This window comes from Urocitellus parryii, chromosome X, assembly GCF_045843805.1.
Source record: "Urocitellus parryii isolate mUroPar1 chromosome X, mUroPar1.hap1, whole genome shotgun sequence".
Classification (NCBI taxonomy): Eukaryota; Metazoa; Chordata; class Mammalia; order Rodentia; family Sciuridae; genus Urocitellus; species Urocitellus parryii.
In genome coordinates this window covers 19950148-19971190 of record NC_135547.1, presented here as the reverse complement: position 1 = coordinate 19971190, position 21043 = coordinate 19950148, and the positions used below count along the sequence as shown (strand labels likewise).

The 21043-nt window shown below is 39.4% G+C and overlaps 1 protein-coding gene across 1 annotated transcript in view; it reads right to left on the bottom strand.

Annotated features, from left to right (window-relative positions):
* Nucleotides 1-7364, bottom strand: part of Frmd7 (FERM domain containing 7) — a 91363-nt gene extending 83999 nt beyond the window's left edge. The window contains exons 1-2 of the mRNA XM_077794020.1: nucleotides 7093-7364; nucleotides 6260-6308 (exon numbers count right to left, since the gene is read on the bottom strand). Of these exons, the coding sequence (XP_077650146.1) occupies nucleotides 6260-6308; nucleotides 7093-7364 (321 nt within the window). The remainder of the gene's footprint in view (nucleotides 1-6259; nucleotides 6309-7092) is intronic.
* Nucleotides 7365-21043: the final 13679 nt, after the last annotated feature.

Sequence of the window (21043 nt, the reverse complement as noted above, 5' to 3'; positions counted from 1 at the left end):
AATGGTCTGTTTGTGTTAGAACCTAGAATCCACAGGAAGGTAAGTACATATTTATCAGCAATCTCATTTCAGAGGAGTCCAATAAGTAGGAGTTCCTCTGCCAGGCTAGAGAGTGAATACCTTAGGCTTCCGTTCCTTTATATTACACACCAACAGTCCTAAAAGTCAAACAGGGATTAAGGTAAGGCCTCATCTATAAGACAAGCCACAAAAGGCTGAGCTATGCTAGATTATTTGGGATCAGGTTCATTTACTAGCAACGGAAAGCCCCCAAATAACAGAAGTTTGTTTCTCTTTCATGTTCAATAATCACTAAAGCCATTAGTCCACTACTAGGCATGGTGGTTATAGCAACAGGGGCTATGAATGAAAATGTAAACCAGGAGGAAGGACGTAAATGAGTGGAGCTCAAGGGCAGAGGTCTAGGCTAGACATACAGAATAGAAGTCATCATCACAGAGGTAGTAAGTAGTGCTGGAGACCACGTTCCCTCTTTTGTTGCTTTGTCTTTTATAGCTTTCATACTTAAAGTCACCCATAATTCACAATGACATTGAGACCTTCAGTCTTTTCCTTCTCTTTTGGCCAGCAGGAATGAGGAAGGGATGGCATGCCCCTTGACCTTTAAGGACACTTCCCAGAAGTTACACACATCACTTTTGTTTATAACCCATTGGTCAGAACTTAATCACAGGATCAAATGTGTCTGAAGGGATGTTAGGAATTATAGTCTTTATTCAAGGCACACCTGGTCATGTGCCTAGCTTAAAATTTCAGTTTTACTAAGGAATAAGGGGTGATTGGATATTGTGCAAAAACTAGTGGTCTCGACCATAAATATAATAGATTCTATACAAGGAAAGCACCAAAATGTCTAAAAGAGCAAAAGATATCTCGTTAAGGGGATAAAGGTAAAATTCCCCAGAGGAGTGAATGTTCCAAATGGACTTTGAAGCATGGAAAGAATTTTGCTGGGGCAGATCATTTTAGATAGGAGGATTAGCGAGAACAATGGCATGGCAATCGAAATGAGCAGAATCAGTTGTTATGTTTGACTGGAGCTTAAGGTCCAAGCTGGGGAGCAGCGGAAGGTAAGGTTGTAATGGAAGGTTGAAGTCATTTGGGGAAGGATTTGAATGTCAAAACAAAGAGTACTTAATTTGCTGGCCAAGGAGTAACTAAACGCTTTGATGCAGAAATTAATACAGTTTGAAAATTTCTACAGCACTAGTGTTACAACATGAACAAGGAGTGGATGGGATCAGATTTTTTTTAAACAGCAAGATATGTAGTTTGGAATAGAAGAAGCAGAGACACAGAGAGACTATTGTAATATGCAAGTGGTAACATGGACCTGAATCAAGCAATGATAGTAGAGATGGGGAGAAAGAAACAAATACAAGACACATTGGAAAGATGGAATTTATTGGAATTTTATTGTGTAGTGGGACATAAGTAAGCTCATCTTGAGGTTTCAAATCTAAGTCTCTGGAAGAAAATTGGACTATTCGTCAAAATAGGGAATACAAGAAAAGAAGATAAGTGGGAGATGGGGTATAGAAGGGAGATGGAAAGCTCAGTTTGAGGTACATTACATTTTTTTCTTTTTAATTTTGAGACAGGGTCTTGCTAAATTGCTGAGGCTGGCCTCAAACTTGCAATCTTCTTGCCTCACCCTCCTGAGTTGCTGGGATTATAGGCATGTGATCTCACATTTGGTCTGAGGTATACTGAATTTGAAGCACCTTTGTGCTATCTAGACAAATATATGTATCAGAAAGTCAAATCTGAGTACACGGAGCCCAGGATAGAGGGCTGGACTGCAGATACATATTTGAGAGCCTTTCTCATAAAAGCATTAACAGAGGCCCTGGGAAGAATGAAACTTCAGAATTTGAAATTATAAAGAAGAGACTAAGTCATTATCATGAGCATTCCAAAATAGGACAGAGCTTCAAGAATGAAGGGAAGGAAGGTCAATGTCAACTGCTTTAGAGAGCTCAAGGAGAATGAAGACAATGAAAGGACTTCCAGGGTAACAAGTGAAACTGTCCTGAGCTCTCTTGGGTTGTGGGAAGTGTTGGGCTAAGCAAGGAAAAAGAAGAAAGACCCAGATTGCAAAGTAGAAACTGTTAGCAAATGATAAGGAAATTGAGGGGCTGGTTGTAGAGTGTTTGGCCTGTAAGTGGGGTGGGCGACAAATACACTCACATGTAAGAAACCATGGGGCATCCAAACTACAAGGTCCCTAGAAACTTCATCTAATCCCCAACTGAATTGTATTTAGAACAAAATCTATTTTCCACAGAAAGAAATCTAAATATTTCTGCTCTTGACTGTTACTAACCAAGGGACCAGGATTCCTTGGCCCCAGAGGAACTCATGTGAATAGTACTTGCAAATTTCTCCTCAATCCCATTTACCAATACAGAAAATATTTCCAAAGATTCAAAGTCTGACACCAGAGAAGTAATTATCAGTCTTCCTTGAGGAGATACAATATTCCCTCTGGGGATACTGATAAAGAACCATGTTCCAGTCACAGAAAACAGCATCTGGAATCCCAAGGCAAACAGACATTTTGGTGCTTGGTAGGCCTTGAAAACTAGAAAATAGGTTCACTGACTTCTTTGACTTACCATAGCCTCACTCTGATTAATTCTCAAATATCAAAGATGCAGTCAAGGATGGAGACTGTCATGAATTTCCAGAAAGCACTTTCAGCTAGTTCATGATGGAGGACCTAAAGACCAGGCGACCTTTGTTCTTTACATAGTCCCTTCTCAATACTCCCAAAGAATTGGTCTTCAAGGCCCAGAAGACTGTTAGAAAAGGCTACAGGAGGAAAGAAACATCACACATGTGGAATAAACAATGTAATTTTCAAAAAAATTAAAAATACTCTACTTGTTTTTAAATTTAGATAGAGGAAAACCACTATTCAATAGATTTCAACAAAAACAGAAAATATATCGTAGGTCACCTCAAATAGAAGCTGTCACCAGAAAGCAATAGCTCCCTATTTCCCTTCACCTCAGCCCCTGGTTACCAACCTACTTTCTGTTTCTAGGACTTTGCTTATACTACATATGTCACATAAATGGCATTATATAACATGTGGTCTTTAGCACCTGGCTTCTTTCACTTAGTGAAATACTTCCAAAATTTAGATGAGGAGAAAGAAATTAAATGGAGCACAGGAGTTGGGGATAACAGAGCAAAGGACAGGACTAGCAAGATGATGGGGAGATGGAAGTAAACTGATGGAGACAGAAATTTTTGTTTGGGGGGGGGTACCAGGAATTGAACCCAGGGGCGCTTAACCACTGAGCCACATCCCCAGCCCTTTTTGTATTTTATTTAGAGACAGAGTCTCACTGAGTTGATTAGCACCTTGCCATTGCTGAGGCTGGCTTTGAACTCATGATCCTCCTGCCTCAGCCTCCCCAGCCACTGGAATTCTAGGTGTGTGCCACTGCACCAGGCTAGAGACAGAAACTTTAAAAGATGGATAGAGAAAGGGAAAGAGGAGACTGGAAGAATTCCATCTTGGAGTTATGGGAGGGTGTAGGTCTAAAGGGAGGGTGGCTAAATAAGATAAAACACTAGTTCCCAACAGCAATGATGCAGCAGAGTAGTTACTTGACCTCTGAAACATTTGCTAACTCTGCAACATCCTAGCCACCATCATCTTCCCCGTGGGAACATACTTGTGTATTTATTTTCAAACTGAAAGTTTATTTTTGAAATAAAAGTTTATTTACCTGTAGCATTCTGAAGGGTTTACATATTTATGAAGGAATGTCTTGGTTTATAGAAATGTCCCTAGAATCTTAGAGTTGGCAATTTTGTAGCTTTAACCTCAAGCTATTCATTTCTGAAAAGCTTATTTCCTAAAGCAACAAGATACCGCTTCACACCTATCAGAATGGGTTAAGCCCCAAACACTGATAAATCCCAAACCTGACAAGAATGTGGAACAACAGGAAGCCTCTTCATTGCTGGTTGGAAGGCAAAATGGTGCAGACACTTTAAAAGATAGTTTGGCAGTTTCTTTAAAAAGCTAAATATATTCTTACCCTACAGTCCAGCAATCACACTCCTTGGTATTTGCTCCAATGAGTTGAGAAATTATGTCCACATAAAAACCTACTCACAAATGTTTACAGCGGTTTTATTTATATTTGCTGAAACTTGTGAGCAACCAATGTCCTTCAAAAGGTAAACACATAGATAAATCTCAGTGTGTTGATAAAATGGAATATTATTTATCAATAAAAAGAATTTTCAAGCCACAAGAAGATGTGAATGATCTCTGAATGCATATTGCTAAATGAAAGAAGCCAATCAGAAAAGGTCACATATCATATGCTTCCAATTATATGGCATTATGGGAAAAGAAAAACTATGGAGACGATAAAAAAGATCAGTGGTTGCCAGTGGTCCTGGGAGAGGAAGGGGAAGCACAAGGGATTTTTAGGGCAATAAAACTCTTTTGTATTGTACATAGTGGTAGATGCATGACATTATGTATTTATCAACCCCCACAGAACTGTATAACACAGAGTGAACCCTAATGGAAACTATGGGCTTTGGTTAATAATAATGTATCAATATCAGTTCAGCAATTATAACATGGTTACCACATTAATGCAAAATATAACAATAAGAGAGACTGTGACAAGTAAAAATGTAGGAGTATAGGGAGAGTGATTGTAGGGATTCCTGTACTTTCTGCTCCATTTTTCTGTACATCTAAAGCCTTGGGCATGGGAGGGCCTTGTGCATGGGAGGCAAGCACTCTACCAACTGAGCTATATCTCCAGACCCCCATGATTTAAAATTATCTCAAATTAGTTTTAATCCCTAATATAATGGAAAAGTGTAAGTAGTTTTATATTGTATTGTTTAGGGAGTACTGCCAAGACATAAGGTGTACAACTTCAGGAAGATGTAATTGGATTTTTAAAATTTTTGTTTTTATTTTCAATTTGCAGCAGGTTAAAACCATGGATATTAAGGCCGGGTATGGTGGTACATGCCTGTAATCCCAGTGGCTTGGGAAGCTGAAGAAGGAGAATCACAAGTTCAAAGCCACCTTTAGCAATTTAGTGAGGCCTTAAGTACATTAGCGAGACCTGTCTCAAAATAAAAAATAAAAAGGGCTGAGGGTGTGACTCAGTGGTTCAGAGCCCCTGGGTTCAATCCCTTGTACCCCCAAAATAATAATAGGTATTAAACCTGTAGATACAGGGATACAGGGGAACAATATTACCACATTTCTGGATTTAAAAAACAGAGATGTACAGACTTCCTTGCCTCTTGTGGCTTCTGGTGGTAGCTTCCAATCTTTGGTATTCCTTGACTTTAAGCCATATCACCCCAATCTCAGTTTCTGCATGACATTGTCCCTGTGTGTCTTTGTCTCTGTCTCCTAAGAGCAGTTGCATTGGATTAAGGACATGACCTCATCCTAATTCATTTCTGCAATAACTCTATTCCCAAATAAAGACATGTGCTAAGGTACGGGGTGGGGGATTAGCATTTTAGTATCTCTTTTTTGGGGGGATACAATTCAACTAACAGATGAATGAATTCAGTTATAGACATGTTTTGGCCTTTGGCCTGAAGCAACGCCTTCTTACAAATGACACCTACTTAGAATAGCTTTGTTTTGGAAACAAGGGTTTATTTACTCATGGAATTCATAAGGTGTTGTGTATTCCTGGGGGGGATATCCTCAGATTGTAGATCTCTCCTTTGGAATCTTAATGGTGTCAGACTTTTGCCTTTACACCTTCCCTGTGACTATCCTAGGAAAAGCTCACAGTAGCCTTCTAATTATTGTATCCAATTGATGTTTTTAGCACTTCACAGTGCCATTGACAGAACTGACCACTCCCAGTATCTCAAAAATCTTCCCTTTCTTGACATAGGAGACATAACCTCTGCTACCTTCTCCAGTGTCAATGACCTTTCTTCCTCAGACCATCCTTTAAGCAATGGAAAATTTTCTGGCTCTCTCTTTGGCCTTCAGATCTTGTTTGACATCATTGTAGGTGATCCTATTTACTCTCATGGCCTTGGTTTTATGTTAATGATTTCCACGTCCATATCTCCAGCCTTGTATTTTTTCTGAGCTTTAGTCCTTTGCAGACTGGTGAATCCAGGGGCTGATAGGACATCTCTAGAGTAATTTGTGGGCCTTTCAAATTTAATACATCCCCCCAAAATCTCATTTATTAACTTCATTGCTTACCTCAGTGAAATCACCATTGATACCCTTCACATCCAGTCTGTAGTTCTGCCTTTTTAAAAAAAAAATTTGTTCACTCATTTATTCAATTATTTTTATGTGTGTGCCTGTGAAAGAGCATTAGTACTCTGATATATTTGTGTGGGTATTTGTTTTTTGGTACTGGGGATTGAACTCAGAGGCACTTTATCACTAAGCTACATCCCCAGCCCCTGTTTATTTATTTGTACCTGGGATTGAATCCAGGGGTGCTTGACCACTGAGAAACATCTCCAGTCTGTTTCTATATTTTATTTAAAGACAGGGTCTTGCTGAGTTGCTTAGGGTCTTGCTAAGTTGCTGAGGTTTGCTTTGAGCTTGGGATCCTCCTGCCTCAGCCTCCTGAGCAACTGGGATTGCAGGCATGCACCTCCACTCCCAGTCCATTCTCCCTCTCTCAACTGGTCTTTACTTCTCTTGGTACTCACTACCTTTACCCCAAATCAAGCCATTCTTATATTTTCCAGGACCATTTTAATGGCTTCCTGAATGGTTTGCCTCCCACTCCAGATAATACTTCAGCTGGCACTCACATGAAACTGGTTGTATTGGTGGCTCTCCACCACGTCAGAATGAAGTTTGTTTCCCTTGGTGAGGCATTCAGAAGTTGGCCTTTTGTACTTTGAGCCTCATCTTTTGGTCTGCTCCACCTGCTCCCCAAAGTTTCAGTCATATCAAACTACTTGTAAGATCTCACTGTGCATTATGGCTGTATAAGTTTACTTGAACTTTTCTCTGTGTCTGGAATGCTCCCCCATCTCTACCTTGAACTCTTTAGAAAAAGCTTTGGGCCATACCTCTTGTCTAAAGAGATAAGAAAATTGGGTCTATGTGACAGCTTTCTCCGGGGGAACTTCCAATAGGCACACTGCTGGTCAATTGCCCCCTTTGCTTCTGGGCTCTGGAGCACTATGGCATAGTGACCCTGGATCTCTGCCAGGAGCTTCAGGGCAAAGACAACTTTTGTGGTTGGTGGACTCTTCCGGATGTGTGTCAGTTCCGGGTGAGGCTGAGAGGCTGCCAAGTTTTCAGACTGGATCTCCTGCTGGCAGGCGGACAATTTCTCCATGCCCTAGGTGCCAGCATTGTGAAGGTTTCTGCCAGGGGTTCCATTTCCCCATAGTTGCACAGACAGCTAGATCTTCCCTGTCTTAGGGCCTGCCTCAAAAGCAGATGGGTGAAAGGGACTGTTCTAATCCCTTTGGCTTCTAGGCATGGGACTCAATCCATAAACGACCTGTTTCTCTGTTATAGAATATCCTGACCCCCCCTCCATTTATGCAATCAGCCAATATTTACTGATGGAGAACTGTATGTCAAATCCTGAGAGCCCCAGAATGCATAAAACAAGCCAAAAGAAATACTGCTTTTTTTCCAGCCTACAGAAGAAAAAATGGGAGACAGGCATTATACAGAAAGATCTACAAATATTTAACAATAATTATGAAAGGGAAAAGTGCCATAAAGGAAAGGTACAGGGTTCTCTGAAGGAACCAGTCTTTCTTTTACCAGGCTGATTTGTGGGAGAAATGAAATTCTTCAAATGAGTACAAAGCAACTGCTTTTTCTTGAGGTTTTAAGTTTTTCTTCTCTATTTGTATGAGATGTTCATATAAAAATGCTATTAACCCCTTGTTTATCATATTTGTTATGATTACTTTCCAAATTTTAAAAATCTAATCAAATATATTTTTTTTTGTATCAGGAATTGATCCCAGGGGCACTTAACCACTGAGCCACATCCCCAGCACTTTTTTTATATTTTATTAGAGACAAGGCCTTGCTAAGTTGCTGAGGCTGGCTTTGAACTACTGATCCTCCTGCCTTAGCCTTCCAAGTCACTGGGATTAAGGCATGTGCCATGGCACTCAGCTAAATCTAGTCAACTCTAAACATCAGCTACATCTGAAAATTACAGGCAAGTTGCATAAGGATGTCCCCAACTTGAGTTGATCTAATATTTCCTTATGATTAGGGGGTATCTGCTGGCCTTCTCCACTACAGTTACTCTTTTCCCCTTTGCTTATTATTTTGTAGATTCCTTCTCTACCCTTCTTGGCCCTCCAATGCCCTCCATGGTTGCTGTTCCATGGATGCCTTCCTCATCCCTGAATGGGCAGCCTCATTACCCTCTTTGGGTTCTGACACTCCATGTAGGGCCTCTCTTATGTGTGGACACCCTGCCCACACTGCAGATTGAAACCACTGTACCTGCTTGGCATCTAACTCTATATACTATCCTGCTGGGAGTCTGACGACCCCTTTCTTCGAGAGCCCTTGCTCATTCCTCCAAGCCACCCTGCTCCTGACCATTTACTGACTTGGGGACTGAATTGTTCAGGAAGAGAAAGCAGAAGAGTTATACCCATTTTAAAAGCTCTACTCACCCTGCTACCTCCAGAGCCTGGGGCCTCCATGCCTTTCACAGGGATTACCTGGATTAGTACAAAATGTTCCACCTTTTTCAAGAATCCCTTTAAATGTTCTTTCTCTCCCACTCTATGAAGAATTTTCTCAGCCCATCCACATGACCTAGACTTGACTGGTGGCAGTGGATATAAAGAGAAGTCGATGGGTATAGAACGTGTGATGAAGGCAAAATTGACAAGACCAGCTGATCAGTTGTATATGAGAGCAAAAAAGAAAAATCAAAAATGACTCAGGTGTTGACTTCAGTAACTGAGTGGTTCCAATAACAGAGATGTGGAAGATTGGAGAAGAGACCTATTGGAGTGAAAGGAGGAAGTCAAGAGTTCTAAATTTTGACTTCTATTTGCTATCCAAGTGGAATTGTTAAGTCAGCAACTGGATATAGATCTTTTAAATTTGCTGTATTTTAAAATTCCTATCATATTTGCCATGCTAATACTCAATTCTGGATAAGTAAAGTTATGTTTTTTTTTTCTGTTCCTTTTACGGGTTTATAACCTAGAATTCAAAGATGGGCTGTGTAAACGTTTCAAATTTATATGAAAAATTTCCATATACATATGTATGTGTTTTATCTGACTAGACAATACACTGTGTTAATCATTTAATTTTTTGGTGGTGCTAGGGATTGAACCCAGGGCCTTGTGCCTGCTAGGCAGGCACTTTACTACTGAGCTATATCCTCAGCCCCCAACAATGCACTGTATTTATCACATTTCGAAAAGGATCCCAGACTTAAAAAAATTTTTGAGAACTATTGCATTCAATGGTACTGGCAAATATTAAAAACAAACAATAAATATTAGTCCCACTATAAATTCATGTTAATTAAGCTCAGCTAGTTCCTTAGTCTTCTTTAGTGCTTTTTAAAAAATACCTTTATTCTATTTATTTTTTTTTATGTGGTGCTGAGGATCAAACTCATTGCCTCACACATGCAATGCAAGCACTCTACCACTGAGCCACAATCTCAGCCACTTAGTGATACTTTTTACTCTTTTACCCCTATTCATAGTTCAGGAGTTAAAAATATTTAAGAGCAAAAATACCTATAAAACTCAGTGGCTGGGAGGCTGAGGCAAGAGGGCCACGAGTTAAAAGCCAGCCTCATCCATTTACAACTTAGCAAGACCCTATCTCAAAGTAAAAAATAAAAAAGGGCTGGGATGTGGCTTGGTTAAGTGCCCCATGGGTTCAATCTCTGATACCAAAAAAAAAAGGAAAACAAAGCAGAACCCTACAGAAAAAGTACCTTTAACTTTCAAATGCTTCCAGAGGCCTATTAGATATTCTGCTTGGCGGGTAGAACAGAAAGAATATATAGTCAAAAGACTCTGCCTAAGACTAAGTAGTGTGTGTTTGGGAAAGTCATCTAACCATTTTTAAGTCTCTGTTTTCTCATCTGTAAATAAAGACAATAATATTTTACAAAGTAGTAGGGGTGTTTTGTTCATTTTGTTTTGTTTTGTTACTGGAATTTGAACCCAAGGCCTCACAGACATGCTAGGCAAGTACTCTACCAGTGAGCTACTTTCCTAGTCCAAACAAGGTTTTTAATGGCATAACTGCAACTAATATGTATGAAAGCATTTTGTGCATATTTAAGCCACAGACAACATGCTGAAAATGAAAAGTGAATCAGGCACCATGGCACAGGTCTGAAACCCCAGCAACTTGGGAGACTGAGGCAGGAGGATCACAAGTACAAGGCCAGCCTCAGCAACTTAATGATACCCCATCTCAAAAAGAGAAAATAAAAAGGGCTAGGGATGTGGCTTAGTGGTTAAGCACCCCTGGGTTCAATTTCCAGTACAAAAAAAAAAAAAAAGGCAAATGAGAATTGGCTGAAATTTCAACAGTATGGCATTTCCTCTTTTAAAACAAATTGAGAGGAAGGGTCACCAGGGCAAAGGTCTGGAAGCAATATGAAGTAGACTGAGAATTCATAATTAGTGATTGATTCAATGTGTTTTGCTGTAAACATACTCCTGGAAATATTTTGAGAGTCTTCAGCTGTAAATCTCTAGGCGCCGAGTTGTGCCAAACAGGGAGGGGTTCTCCTTGGGTGGAATGATGCAATCCAGGATGTATCTGTTTGATTCCCCTCATCTACCTCCACCCCCACACACCACCCCTTCCCCCAGTGTCCCCTACCAGCAGAGTCAGAACGGATCTGACTCTCCAGAAATGTGGGAACGTGGAACAGCCTGAGGGCAGAAAGGGGCTGAGAAAAGGCAAACAATCCTTCCTGCCAATTTTCCCTCCCTTTACCTCTTGCCCCAAAAAACTCTATAGTCTCCACCTGGTTCTCACCCTGTTCTCTTCCTTTCTACCATGGAGCTTGCTATTTCTTTTTCTTTATTTTTATTTTTTAATTTTTGGTACCAGGGATTGAACCCAGGGGTGCTTAACCACTGAACCAAATCCCCACCCCTTTTCATATTTTTATTTAGAGACAGGGTCTTGTTGAGTTGCTTAGGGCCTTGTTAAGTTGCTGAGGCTGGCTTTCAACTCATTATCCTCCTGCCTCAGCCTCCTGGGGTACTAGGATTACAGGTATGTGCCACAGCTTTTTAATTTTAATTTAATTTTGTTTTATTTTTGGTACTAGGAATTGAACCCAGAAGAACTTTCTGACTGAGCTACATTCCCAGCTCTTTTTCTTTTATCTTGAGACAGTTCTTCTGGCCTCAAACTTGTGATCCTCCTCTTGCCTCAGCCTCCCAAGTACCTGGGATTACAGGCGTGCATGGCCACTATGTCTGGGTACAGTTTCTTATGGAACTTTTGAAGACTCATCATCTTTCTAGACCTTAGTGAAGGAACTTTTCATGGCATCATCCTACAAAATGTGACAAAGAATGTGTGGGAGTAATACTTTCTTAGTGCATTTGAAATCCAGCCTGATATTTGCTGTCTTGTATGAAGATCAACCTTGGGCTGGAGTTGTGGCTCAGTGGTAGAGTGCTTGCCTAGCATGTGTGAGGCACTGGGTTCAATCCTCAGCACCACATAGAAATAAATAAAATAATGGCATTCTGTCCATTACAACTATAATATATATATATATATATATATATATATATATATATATATATAAAAATATATATTTTTTAAAAAAAGATCAACTTTGCCAGAAAAGAGAGCTACAAGTCTTGAAAGTTCTAGTCAAACCATGTCTTTCCAGCATCATGCATTACTAGAGTAGCTGGCTTAGGTAATGAACAAATACTGAAACAATATGGTCTTTTTTTGAGTCTTTTCAATTGATGATTTTTCTATAAAAGATAATATTAAGTAATTCCATGTACTAGGTATTACTGAGATGCCAGATATTACTGGCTACTACTGTAGTGCAGTTGAATCCAATATGGGTAGCACAGTGGAATGTACCTAAGGGGAAGTATTAAAATCAAAAGGAGTCCAACCCTAGAGAGCATGATTCATTTGATCAGGGCTGGGAGATGGTTGGTGTGGGCGGGGTATAGGGTATTCTAAAAATTCCCCAGGTAAAACAGTCTATGAGTTCTTCAAACAATTAAGTATAGAATCATTATATAATCCAGCAATTCCATTCTTAAGTATGTGTCTGAGTGTAGTGAAAACATGTGTTTTCACAAAAACTTGTGCACAAGTAGTTTACAGTGACATTTTTCATAGTATTCAAAAGGTGGAAACAACCCCACAATATATCAGTGGATGAAAGAATAAATGGGATGTGGTATATCCATACAATGGAGCATTATTTGGCCATGAAAGAATAAAGTGCTGATACATGTTACCACTTGGATGAACCTTGAAAATATTATGCAAAGTGAAAGAATCCAGTTCCAAAAGTTCATACATTCTATGATTCCATTCATAGGCATGCCCTAATTAGGTAAGTAAATGAGTGAATACACGGTTGTTTATGGGTAGCTGTGGAGAATGGGGGATAGCAGTGAAATAGCTAAGAGGCATGGCATTACTTTTTTTTTGGGGGGGGGTACTAAGGATTGAGTCCAGGTTTACATAACTACTGAGCCACACCCCCAGCCCTTTTTTAATATTTTATTTTGAGATAGGGTCTTGCTGAGTTGCTTACGCCTCACTGAGTTGCTGAGGCTGACTTTGTGCTCAAAATCCTCCTGTCTCAGCCTCCCAAACTGCTGGGTTTACAGGCATGTGCCACCGCACCTGGCTGGCATTCCTTTTTGAAGACATGAAATATTCTAGAGTTGACTGTGGTAATAGTTGCACTTATCCTTGAATATATTAAAGACACTGAATTTTATAGTTTAAATGGTGAATTGGATGATGAGAATGATATCTCAAAAAAGCTGTTTTCAGGGGTAGGGAAATATTCCCCCAGATCATTTTAATGTGCAGCTCAGTTTGAAAACCATGGATGTAGTTGATGGAGCATGCATTTGGAGTTACATGCACTGGAATCCAATGACTGTGTCATTAGGTGACCCAGCTGGGACTTTCTGAGCCTCATTTTCCTCATCTGGAGAATGAGGATAATAATTCCTGTCTTATCGGCTTTGGAAAGAGGATTTAGTGTGGAAAACAAATGAAAGCATGTGCAGAGTGTGACACTTAGCAAAGCAGCATTCTATTTAAGAAAAAAAAAAAAAGCTGTTTCCATCATTGCTTTTCTTCTCTGCCCGAAGGCTCAAGAGGCCAGTGATGGAAACATCAGTTCCCATTGTGCTGGATGGGGAGAAGGTGATCTGAAGAGTGGAGGGGACCAGGCCAAATGCATTATCCAAATGTCGATTCAATAAATGTCCTCTGTGCTTATAATAAGTGTTTGGCCTCATCACAAATCCCACATTTTTCCCAGGAGTAAGAATGCAATGTCATTGTTCACTAAGGAGATGTGATTGCTTTTTTTTTTTTCCATTAAAGCTTATGAAGAACAAACACCAGCCCACAGTGGGATATACTGGTGTGCCCTTACCTTTCATAATGTATTTGGCATCAAATTCCAGCAAGTCTACCACTGTACTGTATCTCTCAAACCCACCCACTTGTACCCATTTCCACTGCCACCACCCTCTAGCGTCTCTTGTGTAATGCTTACAACATTCTCAACTGCCTCTCCCTTGCCTCCCAGCCCTTCTCCACACTGTAGTTGCAAAGATCTTGGGAAAATGCTAATGTCCTCACAGCTCTCTTGCTTAAAGCCTCCCAGTATCTTACAACCTTTCCATGGTCCCCTATAGCTTTTAAAGGCCCACCTTGAACTACTCCTCAGTCTGACTTGCCTCTTGCTAGTCTCCCATCCCCCACCAACAAATAGCTTTTGAAATTGTCCATTCTCTCCAGCTTCACAAAGCACATCCACTGTACCATCATCTTCAAGCTGGGTGCTTGCACTGTTACTACCAGCATCCCTGGCTCCTCTTCAGTTTGCCTTCCACACGCACAGCGGCCAGTGGGACCCTATTTGCCTCTGATTGATTTCTCTCTTTCTTTCTTCTTCTTCTTCTTCTTCTTCTTCTTCTTCTTCTTCTTCTTCTTCTTCTTCTTCTTCTTCTTCTTCTTCTTCTTCTTTTTTGTTTTGATACTGGGTATTGAACCCATGGGTGCTTAACCACTGAGCCACAACCCCAGCCCTTTTTATTTTTTATTTTGAGACAGGATCTCACTAAGTTGCTAAGGGTCCCACTAAGTTGCTAAGGTTGGCTTTGAAGTCATGATCCTTCTGCCTCAGTTTCCTAAACCACTGGGTACCTCTGATTTTTTTCCTAAAGATAAAGATAAAATTTCTCAACAGGGCTACCACATCCTACTCTGCCAAGCTTCCCTTGGGTACTTACTTTGGACATCTGAACTAGTACAGTTTTCTATATTACCTCACTTTTTCCTACTCTTGAACCTTTGTGAATATTCTCACCTTTTGGAATTTCCTACCTCTGTCCTTGCAGGTTCAAATCCCCATGTCCTTGAAGGCCTAGTTTAAGTGATACTTCATTCAATAAGTCTCCCCCAAATGCCCCCAAAGAGTAGTACTTTCTGGCTTTTAGAAACCTCATTATACATTATCTTTGTCTCACCACTCACTTATTTAATTTATTAGTATGTCTAGGATGTATCTGTCTGCCTCAACTGTAAGATAGTTGAGGTTTAACCACAAATTCCTAACTGAGGCTCAAACAAGAAAGCAGAGGACCTGGGTGATACTTAAAGGTATTGATTGGGGCAGAGGGTGGTTGTGCAGACATGAAAGGTAAGGGCTTAGAGACACACATTTCTCTTATTACTGAAATGGAATAGACTCATTCCAACCTGTGAATTTAGATTGGGGAAGTTTAGCCAGAAAGATAAGAGTTGTCATAGAATTGAAAAATGAAATCAAGATCCTTGGCAAGGGACTCTATCGAACAAGGGTGTTAGAGAGGTGTATTGAGCATATGCTTCTGTGTGTGTGTATGTGGGTATACATTTACACATGCATGCTTTTTAAAAAAATATTTTTTTACTTGTGGTTGGACATAATACCTTTATTTTATTTATTTTTATGTGGTGCTGAGTATTAAACCTAGGGCCTTGAACGTGCTAGGTGAGTGCTTTACCATTGAGCCACAACTCCAGCCTCATGCTTATTTTTTACATGAATGATTGATAACATATGTATGAGGCTAACATATATGGAAGAGGATGAATGTGTAGTTCTGTGCAAACAGACATGTATGCAACTTTGGTCTGGTTATGAATATATTCAACATGGTTATGTATGTGTGAGATTTGCTGGGAGGGAGGGTCTCTGCATGAGCCTAAATTGTGTCAGCTGCTGGTATTCACACATGCCTGGGCATGGCTGGGAAACTGGTGGGGCAGGCTTCTGGGAGATCATTTATCCTAGGGAAAGAAGAGGCAGGTATATAAACTTGGCCCAGGAAGAAAGCTTTAGTCACTAGAGGGGAGAGGTATGGTAGAGTAGAGCATAGTGGCTGTCACTTGAATTTGTCTCCCCTGTGGATTCAATATCTGAGCCTGATGGGCATGAAAGAAGTTGTGGTCAATGAAATTGAAAAAGCTGTTTTATAAAAAATATTCTGTCATTAAAGCTCATGCGTAACTGCTATGGATCTCCACCTATTCATTCATTCTTTCAGTCAACAAATATTTATCAAATACCTGCTCTGTACCAGATTGTGTGCTAGGTTTTGGGGTATCAGAGTGAACAAAATGGCAGAGGTTTCATTTGATTATAACCTAAAAGAAGGAGGCCTTTTCTGCCTCATCATACCAAATATCATCTAGTTTAATTTTATACGCAGAGTCACAGTTAGTCTATACTGTATCTTTGTACAAATTAGTAAAGTATACCAATTCTAGGTATCTCCAAAGCTTTGTGAGGGGACAATGACCTCACTAGGCTGGTGAATTAGAAATTAGTCTTCACCCTCTCCTCTAGGATACATAAAATGCTATGGGTACACAGCATGGCAGGAAACACAGGCTGGATTTTAGACTTCGTTTTGTCCTCTTAGTTAACCATCTCTTGTTCAGTGTTCAAGCTGCACCACTGTCCACAGTGACCTTGCTGCAAGGATCCAAGGTGTCAACAATTGTTCTGTCACAGTAGTTATGTCCATTGCTCCTTTTGGTGGTATCCAGGAAAAGTTACTATCAGAGAAACTATTATCCACAAAGAAGTATCAGTGTCTCTAGTGTGAATTGTAGAAGCCAGGGGAAGCAGCTGGTACCAAATGGATGTGGTACAGTATGTTCCAAATGCAACATTACACTGCATAAGTTGTCAACTATGCCAAGGAAATATATCAATGCTTAGATCACACAAGAGCATTCAGAGGATGTAAGCTGGAGCAGAAGACTGGGAAAAAGAAGACAAAAGCCCCAGGAAACTGACAGTATTTATTCATGAGCACATATGAGATCCCCCCTAAAAACAACCAGAAAACAATAAGTCATGATAGAAATCCTTTAGAGAGCTAAAAATGGAGGCCAGGGCTAGAAAAGTGTGCCATATAAGTGGGTATGTGTGTATGTGAGTTAGAGTGCAAATGCAAATCAGTGATCCATGATTAGCCAGGTACAATGGTGCAAGTTTGTAATCCCAGGGACTGTGGAGGCTGAGACAGAAGAATCACAAGTTGGAGACCAGCCTCAGCCACTTACAAGAGATCCTGTCTCAAAATGAAAATTTAAAAGAACTCGGGAGCTGAACACAGTGATGCATGCTTGTAATTCCAGCAGCTTAGGAGGCTGAGGCAGGAGGATCGCAAGCTCCTCCATAGCCAGTCTCAGCAAATTTAGTGAGGCCCTAAGCAACTCAGTGAGACCCTGTCTCTAAATAAAATACAAAATAGGGCTGGGGATGTGGCTCAGTGCCCCTGATTTCAATCCCTGGTACAAAAAAAAAAAAAAAAAAAAAAGAGAGAGAGAGAGAGAATGAATTGGGGTAAAACCCCTGGGGTTAATTTCCTACAATCAAAAACAAGAAAGCAATAAACTAGGAATAATTGAATATTTATAGCAATTCTTTAAACGATTCATATTCTTATTTTACAAAATCATATAAAACTAAGTCCTAAGATTCTAAATATAAAGATATCTTTATGTTTCTGTCAATAGCACTTTGAATCCCATGGATCTAAATTCAATCATCCAACCAATATTGCAGAAAACCTTCTGCCTAGCTGAACAAATGGGTTTTCTTTTACTCAAGGGGAAAAAGAAACTACCTTTTCCTGAAGAGATTGGAAAGTTAAGGCTACACATCTTGTGCTCTGTCTTTTATATGAAATATAAAGAGGAGCGGTCAGCATGTACACACACATACCCACATACATGCCATGTTTTTCTAGCCCTTGGGATTATAGGTGTGTGCCACTCTTCTTGACCCTCTTTGCTACACTCTAATGTATTACATATTATTAGGCACAAATTATAAATAATTCTCCTTAATATGCTTAAAGAAGTAAAATTATATCTTTAGGAAACAAGAAAATTTAAAATATCCAGCAGATATCATGAAGAACCAAATAGAAGTTTTAGAAATAACAAACAATAACAATTATAATTTAAAAATAAATAGATAGGTTTAACACCAGATTAAAAATATATTATCTTTGAAGGAGAGACAGATGGATGGCTAATTTTTCAATAGCAACAATGGAACTTGGAGCACCCTAGAATAAAATTCCCAGTGTGAAAGGAGAAGCTGAAATGATCTATTCTATGAAAAGATTTTTGAATGAGGATGAAACACAATTTTAAAATATTCAGAGACCTTGTCACCAGCAGACCTACAATAAAGAAAATGCTAAAGGATGTATATTCCAGCCAGAAAGACCATGACTCTACATGGAAAGTCTGAATCCCAAGAAGGTCACTGAACAAATAAAATGATAAATATGTGAGGATGAGGAAGCATTAACTGTATAAAATGATAGTTACAAGTTTTAAAAACAAGAAAATTTAAATACACAACAATAAAATGCTAATTCTCTGTTCTTTTATTAGCACAATTTTTTACCAATGAGTTTGAACATTTTTTATATGTAGTATACATTTTTTATTTTTTATCGGTGCATATTATTTACACAGAATGATGGATTTCATTGTGGCATATTTGTGCATTCATAAAAACAATTTGATTGATTTATGGATTTTCTTTGTCCAATTTTCTCTTAACATTTCAGGTTTTTCTTCTCCACTCTATAGATACATATTGCCAGACATGGTGGCACACTCCTGTAATCCTAGCGACTCCAGAGGCTGAGGTAACAGGATCCCAAGTTGGAGGCTGGCCTCAACAATTGAACAAGGTATTAAGCAATTTAGTGAGAGCCTGTCTCAAAAATTCAAAAAAATTTAAAAAGGACTTGGGGATGGACTCAGTGGTAAATCGCTCCTGGGTTTCATCCCTGGTACCAATAAATAAATAAATAAATTTTAAAACAATACACACACATACTAGTGCTATTAATTCCTTGTATATTAATTATATTTATTCCAAAGTTTAAAAAATTTAGTTGAATCTAACAACTTTGTTTTGTAGCCAGGCTTCTGTAATCCCAGCTACTTAGGAGGCTGAGGCCAGCCTGGGATTCAAAAGAGCTGGGAAAGTAACTCAGTGGTAAATTTCCCCTGGGTTCAATTCCCAATACCTGAAAAAAAAGTTGTTTTATCTTTTGTTATTTCCTCCACTGTTTACGTTTGCATTGGTTTTTGTGGCTGCTGGGGATTGAATGCAAGGCTTTGAACAAGCTAGTCAAGAGCTCTCCCAACTGAGCTCCACTCGCAGCTTCCTCTACTTCTTTTATTCTTAAAACCTTTTCCCTTCTCAGGAGATCTGATGAATAGTCCTGTTGTTGTTTTGATGGTCTCTGGTTCAGTTTTTTTTTTTTTTTTTTCACATTTCTTTGTCAGATCCTTCTGAAATCCATAGTGATGCATGCAATGAGATGAAGTTCTAAAATAGTTAACAAATTATCCCAGCACTATTTGTTGTATTATTGTTTCACCACTTTTCAATACATTCTTGTATTAAGTTATATAAACAGGGATTTTTTTTGGGGGGGTGATGCTTGTGTTTCCCTGATCTATTTATTGTTAGTTATATCACACTGATTTAGTTATTATAACTTTATAGTATATTTTCATGAAACCAGGGGGTGTGCTTCCCTTTACTCTCTCTTTTTTTTTTTCAAATAATTTGCAAGGGAATTGTTTTTCTAGAAGTACAGCGATTGAATTGACCTTGAGACCATGTGATTTAATTTTACTAGATTGTCAAAGAGAGGTGACACAAGATAATTAATACACCTTCACAGAGTATGACAGAACAAGAATTTTAAAAGCCTAATTGACTTGTTTTAGTATAGCCAGAAAAACATGAGTTCTGGGGCAGAAAGAAATGGCCTTTCATAATAAGCTGCAAGAAAAACAAGGGGGCGAAGGATTAGGGACCTGAGGTAGCTGAGCTGCAGGGTAGGAAAGTCTTCTTTGAATCAAAAAAGATCTTTTCCAGTAGCTGCTTTGTCTTGTTTATGGTATATTTCCATAATGTAAACCACCTGGTCTCCTAATGAGACACATTTAGCATAGAGTACACAATAGGAGGAAATCTCCTGCTGGGCAGGGCAGATGGGAACTATAGAATAACTGTCCTCTACAGGACGAGTGATCTCTGTATTTAGCTTTCATAATACTGCTGTGTATTATTTTCTGATGTTGAATAAACAAACATATCAGAACCTGAACTATTTGCCAAAGATATATTTGTTTCTAATGTCTCCATGGAAACCTTTAATATGAAGCTGAAGCCTTTAATTCTACTTCTATCAATGAAAGATACTTAAGCATTGATGTGTTCACCCCCAAACAAAAAAATGGAAAAACACACATTCCTGCAATAACAGATTCAGACACATATAGTTTTTCTGTTGTGGGGGGAGAGAATTTTTACCCACTTAAAATTTACCCACATAATTTGCAAGAATTAGAGGGAAACGAAAGCCCAATAACAGTTTTATTTGATTTTAGCTATAACCCCACTTGGGTGGGGGAGGGAAATGAAAAAAAAAACCAAGTCCTTTTTGTCTGATTCCTGAGAGTGAAAAGACTAGAAGAAATTTTGTTGACTTTTCTGCATTGGGTGTGGATTTTTTTTTTGTTCTCTTTTTTTCTTTTCTTTCTTTCCTTTAAAAAAAATTGTTTTGGTATTGAGGATTTTTAAAAAAAATATGTATTTATTTTTTTAGTTCTCGGCGGACACAACATCTTTGTTTATATGTGGTGCTGAGGATCGAACCCTGGGCTGCACGCATGCCAGGCGAGCGTGCTACCACTTGAGCCACATCCCCCAGCCCTGGTATTGAGGATTTAACCCAGGGGCACTCTATCACTGAGCTATATGCCCAGCACTATTTATTTATTTGTTTGTTTGTTTATTTATTTATTTATGGCACTGGGAACTGAACCCATGAGTGCTCTATCACTGAGTTATATCCAAGGCTCCTCCTCTTTTTATGTTATTTTGAGACAGGGTCTCCCTAAATTGCTGAGGGGCTTGCTAAATTGCAGAGGCTGAGACTGAACTTGTGATCCTCTTCCCTTGCCCTCCCAAACTGCTGGTGTTACAGGTACTCAGCATCGCACTTGGCTGGATTTGAGTTCTTTTTGTGACAGTCTCACTATGTGGCTCAGGCTGGTCTTGAACTCCTGGGTGCAAGTGATGCACCTACCTCAGCTTTCCAAGTAGCTGGAACTACAGGCGTGTTCCATCATGCCAGCCTGGATATAGCATTGATGGAAATTGATATAAATCTGCTCTAAGAGGGCCACTCCATGAATCCT